Source organism: Schistocerca gregaria, chromosome 8 (genome assembly GCF_023897955.1).
Source record: "Schistocerca gregaria isolate iqSchGreg1 chromosome 8, iqSchGreg1.2, whole genome shotgun sequence".
Lineage (NCBI taxonomy): Eukaryota > Metazoa > Arthropoda > Insecta > Orthoptera > Acrididae > Schistocerca > Schistocerca gregaria.
This window is the reverse complement of record NC_064927.1, coordinates 496820466-496834182: the sequence shown is the minus strand read 5'-3', so window position 1 is coordinate 496834182 and position 13717 is coordinate 496820466. Positions and strand designations below refer to the sequence as shown.

The window sequence follows — 13717 nt, the reverse complement described above, 5'->3', positions numbered from 1 at the left end:
ACCACAGCCGAGAGCCAGAGCTAGGACTCTTACTACAATGCAATGGTTAACGAATGTAAGAAAAAATACTCTCGCGCATGTGTGGGCCGCAATTATAATTAATAACGAAAGATTTTTTGCTTTAAAGTGAACTGACTAGCCGAGGAAATTAATATGAAAAGTTTATTCCATTGTTCAACTTATATGCTCAAGTTTTAAGATGCAGCCAGTCTAACATTCATTAACGTAACAAATAATTTAAGATTAATATTGTTAAAAAGGAGAACTTCACGAAAGCATTTAATCGTAAATCAAAATTGAATGAAATATCATTTTTTCTTAAGGCCCACCACATAATTCGGCAACAATCAAACTAATAATAATAATAGTAATAATATATTAAATTACGACGGCCGACGGACGCGAGAGCATGCACGACATCGAGGGTTAGATCCTCTGATCGGGCGCATTTTTTATTTGCTAATTTCATTCTGTATCGTTAATTTACAACATTTTTTGCAATGCTGAACATAACAAACACGTGGTTAGTCAAATTAGAAATACACAGTTGAAATAAATGACCTGTTATATGACAGAATAACTAAAAAAACTGTATCAGTTTCGAGATGCTAAAGATGATAGCCCAGTACAATGACACAACATCTTCTTGTCATTTATACTACACGTAATATGAGCACTCAGACGTCGCACATTAGCAACCAGTGAATATAATAATGTCCATATTAATGACCGCATGACCTTCACAACAGAATACGTTGTCCTCAGAACAACAGATGCTCAAAGTCACCTCCCTGCACGTACAAACGTTGCGGCAACAGCCGGATCTTACAGCTCTGCCCCTTCGCAGCAAAGCTGCGTCCACCATAACAGGAGCAGCATGAACACACGCCATCAATTCTTCCACATCCGTCGGCGGAGTAGAGTACACGTCATCCTTCAGGTGTCTCCACAGGAAGAAATCCAAGGGATTTAGTTCAGGTGAACGCGGTGGCCGTACAACTGGACCTCCATGTCCGAGCCATTTCCCTGGCAGTGTTCTGTCCAAATACTGTCGCACACTAATTCCAGAGTGTATAGGTGCACCTTCATGTTGGAACCATACTCTCTGCAGAACACGAGTGTAACATATTCCAGAGCGTCAGGCAGATAGTTTGACAGGAATACATGATACCTACGTGCAGGCAACCCGCCAGGCAACATGTAAAGGCCCAAACACCTGTCGCCCAATATTCCGGCCCAGACGTTGATACCAAAGCGAACTTGATACCCATGATCGCAGGTGACTCGCATGGTGGGCATTGTGCAGACTGACGACACCCTCACGAGTGAATGCTTCTTCAGCCAACCATATTATGGTGTTCACAAAGTCATTGTTGGCTTCCTGTTGTTGTTGGAACCATTCACATAATTGTATCCGCTGACGGCGATCTGCAGGATGCGGGTGTTGCCTGAAAGCATAACGACAGGGGTGCAGCACCTGCTCGTGGAACGCGTTAAAAACCGTGTGTTGCGAGACACGCAGCTGCCTTGCTGTGCTACGTGTACTTCGCTGATGTTCTTGGTGTATGACCTCCAGAATAGCTACTCAGTAGCTGGAGTACGGGGTGTCCGTGGATGACCTGTGTCACGCGAGGGTGGAAGGAGAGAACCTGACTCCCGAAGAGGCAGCTCCAGACGACGAAACACATCTTTATCTGGATAGCATTGACGAGGATACCTAACAGCATATTCACGAGCAATACCAGCCCGGTTATCAGATGCACCAAGGACCTGAAGTCTATCCACATATTCAGCGTTTGTGAATGCTGTACATCTGCCACACTGGTTTAGAGGTTTACAGTGAGAAAATTCTATACGTCTATGCATTGGAGTCTGTCACGGGTGCGTTACTCCGCTCACAACTAGCCCCTGTCCGGTGGACAGAGCATACAGTATAAACACGCCGTCAGTCCTGCTCTCTGCTCCACCTAACACACATTACACCTTTGACAAATATTGCTCTGCATGATTCATTCCGACAGCACTAACAGTGAAATGTTCGGTTTCGAATTACACTGTTTCCTTAACGGTAACAGACATAATGTTTCCACACTCCCATCGATAGAATAATAATAATGCATTGGGATGCATACTAAACAACATGCGGTTACCAGACTCAATGTTGAAATGCATAATTAATGGGACCATGGTGACAACACATACAAATAGTAACCGAGCTTCGACATGATTCACAAGGCACGCTCGAAGTTCTGTTGGTAACGTAAGGCACTAACGAAATGTAATGGACCTGAATGAGGCAAGAATAATAGTTGGTACTAATCTATGGGACCAATGCAGGAGTGTACAAAGAAAACAGGCTTCGCATCTGGTAGACGAAGTGGTGCGAATAAATTCACGCCCACACGTGGAAAGGGCTTCTTTCAAAGCTGACCAACCTTCCATTTCCACGACTGTAGTACGTAAGTGCAGATGTTTTCTAGAGGGCGCGCTGCAATCGCTGTTGACGATTTTTGATGCCAGATACCATACCACCTGGACTACATTTACCGAATAAAAAACATATACCTCAACCCACGATCGAACCATCGACTTCGTGCACGCTAACTCAAACCTCTGTCCACTGCACCGACTGTACAGCAGATTAACATGTGCTGACAGAGATAGTTACCATACATGTGTTACAGTGTTGCCAGATTGCCACCCTTTAACGTCGTTTTACTGCGGATGTACTCGCCGGACGAAATTTTGTGACAGACACTTTTTTTATCGCTGGTATGTGAGTAATCGCGCTGCGAGGTCCGAATGCACGAATTTCGCTTCATCGTGTATACACGGCAGGTCGAATTGTCTGGCGTGGCGGCGATAAATTATAAATATTTCTGGTCAATCAGTCTATCAGTGAAAACTGCACCAATATCGCCATAGCAGTTCCCGAGATTAGCCCTTACACACAGACAGAAAGATACTCAGGGGGATTGCAATTTTGTAGTACGTAACGAAGATATGTGCACTGAGTGATCAAAAATATCAGAAAGCCTATTATTAGCGTAAATTAATATGTACTGTGCCGGCTTTTCGCCTGTATGAGAGCTCGAACTCTAATTGGAATACTTTCAGTGACGTATGTGGTTGCCTGCACAAGAATGGCAGCCCATTCTACATCTACATCTACATCCATACTCCGCAAGCCACCTGACGGTGTGTGGCGGAGGGTACTTTGAGTACCTCTATCGGTTCTCCCTTCTATTCGAGTCTCGTATTGTACGTCGAAAGAAATATTGTCAGTATTCCTCTGTGTGGCCTCTAATCTCTCTGATTTTATCCTCATGGTCTCTTCGCGACATATACGTAGGAGGGAGCAATATACTGCTTGATTCCTCGGTGAAGGTATGTTCTCGAAACTTTAACAAAAGCCCGTACCGAGCTACTGAGCGTCTCTCCTGCAGAGTCTTCCACTGGAGTTTATCTATCATCTCCGTAACGCTTTCGCCATTACTAAATGATCCTGTAACGAAGCGCGCTGCTCTCCGTTGGATCTTCTCCATCTCTTCTATCAACCCTATCTGGTACGGATCCCACACTGCTGAGCAGTATTCAAGCAGTGGGCGAACAAGCGTACTGCAACCTACTTCCTTTGTTGTCGGATTGCATTTCCTTAGGATTCTTCCAATGAATCTCAGTCTGGCATCTGCTTTACCGACGATCAACTTTATATGATCATTCCATTTTAAATCACTCCTAATGCCTACTCCCACATAATTTATGGAATTAACTGCTTCCAGTTGCTGATCTGCTATATTGTAGCTAAATGATAAGGGATCTATCTATCTATATATTCGCAGCACATTACACTTGTCTACATTGAGATTCAATTGCCATTCCCTGCACCATGCGTCAATTCGCTACAGATCCTGCTGCATTTCAGTACAATTTTCCATTGTTACAACCTCTCGATATATCACAGCATCATCCGCAAAAAGCCTCAGTGAACTTCCGATGTCATGCACAAGGTCATTTATGTATATTGTGAATAGCAATGGTCCTATGACACTCTCCTGCGGCACACCTGAAATCACTCTTACTTCGGAAGACTTCTCTCCATTGAGAATGACATGCTGCGTTCTGTTATCTAGGAACTCTTCAATCCAATCACTCAATTGGTCTGATAGTCCATACGCTCTTACTTTGTTAATTAAACGATTGCAGGGAACTGAATCGAGCGCCTTGCGGAAGTCAAGAAACACGGCATCTACCTGTGAACCCGTGTCTATGGCCCTCTGAGTCTCGTGGACGAATAGCGCGAGCTGGGTTTCACACGACCGTCATTTTCGAAACCCATGCTGATTCCTACAGAGTAGATTTCTAGTCTCCAGAAAAGTCATTATACTCGAACATAATACGTGTTCCAAAATTCTACAACAGATCGACGTTAGAGATATAGGTCTATAGTTCTGCACATCTGTTCGACGTCCCTTCTTGCGAATGGGGATGACCTGTGCCCTTTTCCAGTCCTTTGGAACGATACGCTCTTCTAGAGACCTACGGCACACCGCTGCGAGAAGGGGGCAAGTTCCGTCGTGTACTCTGTGTAAAATGGAACTGGTATCCCATCAGGTCCAGTGGCCTTTCTTCTTTTAAGCGATTTTAATTGTTTCTCTATCCCTCTGTCGTCTATTTCTATTTCTACCATTTTGTCATCTGTGGGACAATCTAGAGAAGGAATTACAGTGCAGTCTTCCTCTGTGAAACAGCATTGGAAAAAGACATTTAGTATGTCGGCCTTTAGTCTGTAATCCTCTGTTTCAGTACCATTTTGGTCACAGAGTGTCTGGACATTTTGTTTTGGCCGGCCGGAGTGAGCGAGCGGTTATAGGCGCTACAGTCTGGAACCGCGAGACCGCTAAGGTCGCAGGTTTGTATCCTGCGTCGGGCATGGATGTGTGTGATGTCCTTAGGTTAGTTAGTTTTAAGTAGTTCTAAGTTCTAGGGGACTGATGACCACAGATGTTAAGTCCCATAGTGCTCAGAGCCATTTTTGAACATTTTGTTTTGATCCACTTACTGCTTTGATATAAGACGAAAATTTCTTAGGATTTTCTGCCAAGTCAGTACATAGAACTTTACTTTCGTATATATTCAACGCCTCTCGCATAGCCCTCCTCACACTATATTCCGTTTCGCGTAATTTTTGATCGTCTGCGAGGCTTTGGCTATGTTTATGTTTGTTGTGAAGTACCCTTTGCTTCCGCAGCAGTTTTCTAATTGGGTTGTTGTACCACGGTGGCTCTTTTCCATCTCTTACGATCTTGCTTGGCACATACTCATCTAAGGCATATTGTACGATGGTTCGAAGTTTGTCCACTGATCCTCAACACTATGTGTACTTGAGACAAAATTTTTGTGTTGAGCCGTCAGGTACTCTGTAATCTGCTTATTGTCACTTTTGCTAAACAGAAAAATCTTCCTACCTTTTTAAATATTTCTATTTACGACTGAAGTCATCGTTGCAGCAACCGCTTTATAATCGCTGATTCCCTGTTCTGCGTTAACTGTTTCAAATAGTTCGGGTCTGTTTGTCACCAGAAGGTCTAATATGTTATCTCTACGAGTCGGATCTCAGTTTAACTGCTCAGGATCTGAAACCAGAGGCAGCTTGGAGTCAGCAAGACAATGCACCGTGTCATAAAGCAGCCTGGGTGGGACAATGGTTTGTAGAGAACGACATTCCTGAAGTGGTCTGGCCCTCCCAGAGCCCCGACCCATTGGAATGCCTTTGAGATCAATCAGAACGTCGACGTCATTCCAGACCACAAAGGTCCAAAATTTTAAGCACGAGGGTATAGCGCCGAGCATTATGGAGATAGTGACAGTGGAAAAGAATGACAAAAGGAGGCAGTGTATGTGGGAGAGGAACCACTGTTAGTGGAATGCACTGTAAATCTCAAAGGGAGAGAAGGAGACAGTGCGGGAGCATAAACAGTGGCAGTCAGAGGGAGTGAAAGCTCAAGTACAAAGAGAGACTGGGAAAAAGAAGTTAGAATATGTCCGCACGTCAAAATGTCTGGTGAGGGAGACGGCAAGGGAGTTGACGCAGCTGGTTCCCCACTTTTCTGTCAGAGTCTTTTAAAGAGGAACGCATCCGTGTTTCTGTGCTCCGACGGGAGCATTTTCCCGCTGACTCATACTACTTCGTCTACGCAAAGCTTGTTTATCTTTAGCTCTTCGTCTTTCAGTCTGACCCGTTAGTGTTCTTCTTCCAGGTTTACCCTAGTTCTCGGATAATAAGGGAAGTCGTAGCTATTCAAAATGTAGAAATTGAAAATTAGAACTTTTATTGAAATTTTGTGGTAGCAATGGCATGTGAATACAAGTTCAGTTCCGTTTACTCTTAGACAAAAGTAAGCGAGAACACGACGCCAGTAAACAATGTTATGTACAGTCTGTGTTGCCGTCTTTACTGCGACGTTTTTTTTCCTCTGCTGAAAACGTCAACAGCCTAGCAATTAGGGCACTGTAGTTGCCAGCCATCCGTGCTTTACGTCAGTTGAACGATCCGCAACATTTAAATATGAACGTCCGTAGAATGCGATTTCGTGAAACGTTATTACTTTTGCACGTCGTTTCTACCATAGCACGTTATCGGTAAGTGAAGTAGAACCTGGTAGGAGCGTAACAGGAAGAGGCAAACTTTTCTAAAGTGTATGTCTGTTTCCTTTTACCTCTCTTAACGGCTACGTACACAAATTATTTATTTGTGCACATTTACGGCAAAGCAGCTTTATATATGTGTTTCGTTGACCTCCTTTATGATTAATGTTAAAAACTGGTCTCCAATTTTCAATGTTTACGTATTAATATTATGATTTTTCCTGTTGCCAGTCCCGACAAATGTTACTATTAAATTTTAATTTTTTGCAGAGCGCGCTCTTCAGGCATTAGGAGTATTCAAGACACAAATTATACAACAATTCTACTTACTTAATTAAAATCCACACATTTATGATAACTGAAATTCACCGCACAGTCTGCTCATAAAAAACCGTGTTAGATGAAGGCAACATTTTTTAATTTGTAAATAACTGTAGTTTAAATTGTCAAATTAAATTTTTATAGCCACCAATTACTACGCACCGAAAATCTGAAGAAGAAGAAAAACAAACACATATCGCTTCGCCATCTGACAAAATGAAACGTAGCAAAAAAAGTGGTTCAAATGGCTCTGAGCACTTTGGGACGTAACAGCTGAGGTCATCAGTCCCCAGGACTTAGAACTACTTAATCCTGACTAACCTAAGGACATCACACACATCCATGCCCGAGGAAGGATTCGATGCTGCGACCGTAGCAGTCGCGCGGTTCCGGACTGAACCGCTCGGTCACCACGGCCGGAAAAACGTAGCACTACATGTATTTAGACCGACAGCAGTAAAAGGTAAATCTTCGTTTAGTAACAATGATTATTCTTAACCAGTATAACTACAAATAATATAGACAGAACTATAGTCACATCAAATCTAAATACTTTATTTTTCACTAAATGAAGAAAACGGTTTCGCTATACACCACTATGGTTGAGGTCTTAAATACCACTTGTATCGTCTTCCACTTTACATACTGTGTTTTGGTGAAACTGACTAACAATGGAACTATCAACACACAGCGTCACTTGAACACAATATGCCACCACCACATACGAGAATACCTCTGGATCCAAATACGAGAGTCTTATGGAGCGGCGAAGTGCAGTGCAGTGCCCCGCGCCACCGTAATCTTAGTCAACAGACACAATCAGTCACAAGCCAGGTTTCTCCTACCACTGCCGTTATATTTCACTACTTTTCCTACCCACCCAGGTACCCGACCACGTTGAAACGCCGCTTCCGTGGAGGTGCGCCGGCCCTGTATCGAATCCGCCAGGCGAAATAACGATGTAGTTCAGTGGCTGTGGATTTTAGGCAGTTTTCCACGTCCCATCAGGTGAATACTGGTTTGGCAGCCAAGTCCCACCTCAGTTAATGTAGAACTAGCTAAGCCTCCACTGCTGTCGTGTCAACAAATTTCCATATGATCGTTTTGTGAATTTCTGAAAAAGTATCGGAAATGTGTAAACAAAGTAAACATGCGAAAAAAATAACGTATTTTTGAGTGAGCATTGTATCTATTAACGATTCTAGCTTCGGATATTCAGTTTGAGGAGGAGTACGTTCGGAAGTACACCAATCGGAAATTTCACATCCGGGGTGAATTACTTCACCTTTGTTGCGCCAAACCGAATCATAAGGAAGCAACTGTTCTATTTCTTGATTTTATTTTCTTAGGAAATGTTCGGAATGTGTTCCAGTTTGAGGAACCACAGAGCCCAGTGGCGGGATCAGTGGCACCAATTTGACTTAGCCAGTCGTGTAACAGAATCCACGATTTCATTTCTGTATCTCAGTGCCTTACAAAGTGGGCACACGACGATCACCAACACAATAGGAGCGGATTGATCTGCTCTGTAATCAGCTGTCTGGCTGTAGCTAAATGAAGCTTGATGGGTATTCAACGCAACATTTGTTTGCGTCCTTGCACGATTATTTACGTTCATTGTCGCGCGCTTGGTCTACTCATTAGATGGACTTCCATCGCCGGTTGTTGTGGCCGAGCGCTTCTAGGCACTTAGGTCCGGAACCGCGCTGCTGCTGCGGTCGCAGGTTCGAATCCTGCCTCGGGTATGGATGTGTATGATGTCCTTAGGTTAGTTAAGTTTATGTAGTTCTAAGTCTAGCGGACTGATGACCTGAAATGTTAAATCCCATAGTGCTTTGAGCCATTTGAACCATTTGATCTCCATCTTCTTGTGTACGCGCTGAAGGCCTTTGATGTCATCGATCCGTTCAATTTCATTTCGCTCTTCGCATTACTCATTTCGTTTGTAGCATTGCGAGTGCTGCAATTACTCCGTCATATTTGTGACCATGCAATGCGATTGAATTGTGTCAGTTCAACTCAATTGCCATGCGATTCAACTGAAAACGGGCAATTGATTCACTTCGTTCTTAGGCCTACTGCATAACCGTTTGTCACTTCGCGACTGACTATTTCGTAGGTAAATCTGTATATTGGTTTGAAACCATGAAATTACTGCGATGAACTTGAAACGCTATCACAATTCAGCATCAGTTTCTCGGCGCTATGTAACCGGCAGACCGGGTTCACAGTTTCGCAATCAGCTGTCAAACGACGTTTGGGCACGCAGCACCGAAATGAAGAAGTAAATCAGTTGCATTTGTTGGACACATTTCAGAACAACACAAAAGTAAAAACAAATGTAATTTTATTTTAATTCAGGCTCCAATGCCGTATCCAGATTAGTCTCGAAATATTTCAACATTTAAAAAAAAAACGTTGCACTAAATTCTTTCCATCCCGGGAGCATAATGAAGAAAAGAAAAAAGACTCAATCGAATATATCGTTCCGATCCTCAGTTGTAATCGTCAGTGCGTACAAAAACTATGATTTTTTTTTACCGCCCCGAACTTTTCTTCCTGATAAATTTTCCATAACGAACAAAACAAAAATTACTCATGTTCATAGTTCGAATCGTGATTAATGCTATTGAGTTCATTCAAAAATCCCATAGAAAAAAGTACTTTCATGTTTTCCAGAATTTTATAGTGTTCCGGGCAAACCTTCCAGTTTGTCTTCCCCCAAATCCTTATTCTGACTACCACGAACTTTTTTTTTTTAATTGGCGAAATCGGTCCAGCTGTTCTCAGTTGATGTGCTTACCAACTAACAGCATTATAGATAACTTTCACGCACTTTCATATAAACAACACAATACGCAGACGGTTGGTATAAACACATTGCGTCCCGAGTGCTAACCCCTGAAACTAACCATACAAAATCCGTTACACACCATGCCGAATCCGCGCAGAGGTTGTACAGAGTTTCAGGGAGACCATAAAGGAACAATTCACAAGAATGGGGGAAACAAATACAGTAGAAGAAGAATGGGTCAGCCGGAAGAATGATGATGGATCGGTCAGCTTTCAGATCACGGATAGCCTGGGCTTCGGCTGTGGTGATGTTGGGTTTGTTGTTTTTGGGTTTGTTCGTATCACTGAATTTTTTAGGAGGTCTTCTATTTTGTCTGTTGCTTTTTCAAGGTCTCCTTCCTCTATTAAAGTTTCTATCTGTGTTATTTGTTCTTGCTGGTTTGTTAATTTTTCTTCATCTGTTTTTCTTTGTTTGATTTGGTGGGTCTTTCTTGCTGGCAGTGACGCGACGTTATTTATTTTTATCTTCATTTGAATGTGCTTTCGTATAGTAGTGATGGAGTCATGCCATATTGGTTGAATACTTCCTTTTATTTCTCCTCTTGTTAATGCGATATCAATGGTGCTTTTCCCATTGTGGTGTCTGTGTATGTGCGGATGGATATGTGTGTGTGTGTGTGTGTGTGTGTGTGTGTGTGTGTGTGTGTGTGTGTGTGTGCGCGCGAGTGTACACCTGTCCTTTTTTTCCCCCTAAGGGAAGTCTTTCCGCTCCCGGGATTGGAATGACTCCTTACCCTCTCCCTTAAAACCCACATCCTTTCGTCTTTCCCTCTCCTTCCCTCTTTCCTGAAGAAGCAACCATCGGTTGCGAAAACTAGTAATTCTGTGTGTGTGTTTTGTTCATTGTGCCTGTCTGCCGGCGCTTTCCCGCTTGGTATGTCTTGGAATCTTTGTTTTTGCAACACACGTTTCTAATTACTTTCTTTTGTTATACCAGGAGCCAAGTGACATTTGCTGAATTTCCCCAGAGGATTATGCCATAACGAAAAACTGACTCAAAGTAGTAGTTACAAACTATCTTTCTGGTATCCATGTTTGAGGCACCTGACAAAATACCCATTGCAAATGCCAAGCTGTTCAGTTTATTTGCTAAGCAATCTATGTGTACCTTTTTTTTTTTTTGAAGTAGTGAAGGCAGCAGAGGATCAAGTAGGTAAAAAGACGAGGGCTAGCAGAAATCCTTGGGTGACAGAAGAAATACTGAATTTAATTGATGAAAGGAGAAAATATGAAAATGCTGTAAATGAAGCAGGCAAAAAGGAATACAAACATCTCAAAAACAAGATCGACAGGAAGTGCAAAATGGCTAAGCAGGCATGGATAGAGGACAAATGTAAGGATGTAGAGGCTTTTCTCACTAGGGGTAAGATAGATACTGCCTACAGGAAAATTAAAGAGACCTTTCGAGAAAAGAGAGCCTCTTCTATAAATATCAAGAGCTCAGATGGAAACCCAGTTCTAAGCAAAGAAGGGAAAGCAGAAAGGTGGAAGGAGTATGTAGGAGGAACTATACAAAGGCGATGTACTTGAGGAAATGGAAGAGGATGTAGATGGAGATGAAATGGGAGATATGATACAGCTTGAAGAGTTTGATAGAGCACTGAAACACCTAAGTCGAAACAAGGCCCCGGGAGTAGACAACATTCCATCAGAACTACTGACAGCCTCGGGAGAGCAGTCCTGAGAAAACTCTACCATCTGGCGAGCAAAATATATGAGACAGGCAAAATACCCTGAGACTTCAAGAAGAATATAATCATTCCAATCCCAAAGAAAGCAGGTGTTGACAGATGTGAAAATTACCGAACTATCAGTTAAATAAGACATGGCTGCAAAATACTAACGCGAATTCTTTACAGACGAATGGAAAAACTGGTAGAAGCCGACCTTGGGGAAGATGAGTTTGGATTCCGTAGAAATGTTGGAACACGTGAGGCAATACTGAACCTATGACTTATTTTAGAAGCTAGATTAAGAAAAGGCAAACCTACATTTCTAGCATTTGTAGACTTAGAGAAAGCTTTTGACAATGTTGACTGGAATACTCTCTTTCAAATTCTGAAGGTCGCAGGGGTAAAACACAGGGAGCGAAAGGCGATTTACAATTTGTACAGAAACCAGATGGCACTTATAAGAGTCGAGGGACATGAAAGGGAAGCAGTGGTTGGGAAGGGAGAGAGACAGGGTTGTAGCCTCTCCCCGATGTTATTCAATCTGTATATTGAGCAAGCAGTAAAGGAAACAAAAGAAAAATTCAGTGTAGGTATTAAAGTCCATGTAGAAGAAATAAAAACGTTGAGGTTCGCCGATGACATTGTAATTCTGTCAGAGACAGTAAAGGACTTGGAAGAGCAGTTGAACGGAATGGACAGTGTCTTGAAAGGAGGATATAAGATGAACATCAACAAAAGCAAAACAAGGATAATGGAATGTAGTCGAATTAAGTCGGGTGATACTGAGGGAATTCGATTAGAAAATGAGACACTAGTAAAGGAGTTTTGCTATTTGGGGAGCAAAATAACCGATGATGGTCGAAGTAGAGAGGATATAAAATGCAGACTGGCAACGGCAAGGAAAGCGTTTTTGAAGAAGAGAAATTTGTTAACATCGAGTATAGATGTAAGTGTAAGGAAGTCGTTTCTGAAAGTATGTGTATGGAGTGTAGCCATGTATGGAAGTGAAACATGGACGATAACTAGTTTGGACAAGAAGAGAATAGAAGCTTTCGAAATGTGGTGCTACAGAAGAATGCTGAAGATTAGATGAGTAGATCATATAACTAATGAGGAGGTACTGAATAGGATTGGGAAGAAGAGGAGTTTGTGGTACAACTTGACTAGAAGAAGGGATTGGTTGGTAGGACATGTTCTGAAGCATGAAGGGATCACCAATTTTGTATTGGACGGCAGCGTGAAGGATAAAAATCGTAGAGGGAGACCAAGAGATGAATACATTAAGCAGATTCAGAGCGATGTAGGTTGCAGCAAGTACTGGGAGGTGAAGAAGCTTACACAGAATAGAGTAGCATGGAGAGCTGCCTCAAACCATTCTCACGACTGAAGACCACAACAACAACAACAGTTTGCGCAAGCGTCAGGCGCCGTGGGCTGTGCCAACTTACTTCCATTGTGTGTGCAAATTACTCCGTCCCTCTTCAGCCCACGAATCTCGAGTTGTACTGAGGCTTCGCTACCGTTCAGTGAACCGTTTGGCCTCTCGCGGTCAGACAACTGACCTCACCAGATAGGCGAGCACTGACCTGAACCACTCCAGATACTCGGGGGCACAGATAGCGAAACTGTCTCTGCCGTGGCATCCAAGCAGTAGGCTCTGTGGTTTCATGCGATGCACTCCAAAGAGTCTCCCTAAGCGCTCCTCTAGAGATGTAAAAGTTCATTGTTGGTTTCGTTGTACAGCGCACTGCGACTGTCGACCTGAATTTAAAAAGTGTATACAGGGTGGTCCATTGGTCGTGACCGGGCCAAATATCACACGAGATAAGCGTCAAACGAAAAATCTACAAAGAACGAAACTTGACTACCTTGAAGGGGGAAACCAGTAGGCGCTGTGGTTGGTCCGCTAGATGGTGTTGCCATAGGTTAAACGGATATCAACTGTGTTTTTTAAAGTAGGAACCCCCTTTTTTATTATATATTCGTGTAGTACATAAAGAGATATGAATGTTTTAGTTGGACCACTTTTTTCGCTTTGTGATAGATGGCGCTGTAATAGCCACAAACATATGGATCACAATTTTAGACGAACAGTTGGTAACAGGTAGGTTTTTTAAATTAAAATACAGGAGGTAGGTACGTTTGAACATTTTTTTTTTCGTTTTTACGATGTGATAGATGTACCTTTGTGAACTTATGATTTTTTGAGAACGGATGCTGTT

General features: G+C 42.7%; 1 protein-coding gene across 1 annotated transcript in view; it reads right to left on the bottom strand.

Moving 5' to 3' along the window:
- The window catches only part of LOC126284858 (UDP-glycosyltransferase UGT5-like), a 110757-nt gene extending 97730 nt beyond the window's left edge, over positions 1-13027 (bottom strand). Inside the window, exon 1 of the mRNA XM_049984093.1 lies at positions 12944-13027. Within this exon, the coding sequence (XP_049840050.1) occupies positions 12944-12949 (6 nt within the window). The 5' untranslated portion in view covers positions 12950-13027. The remainder of the gene's footprint in view (positions 1-12943) is intronic.
- Between the last annotated feature and the right edge of the window lie 690 nt (positions 13028-13717).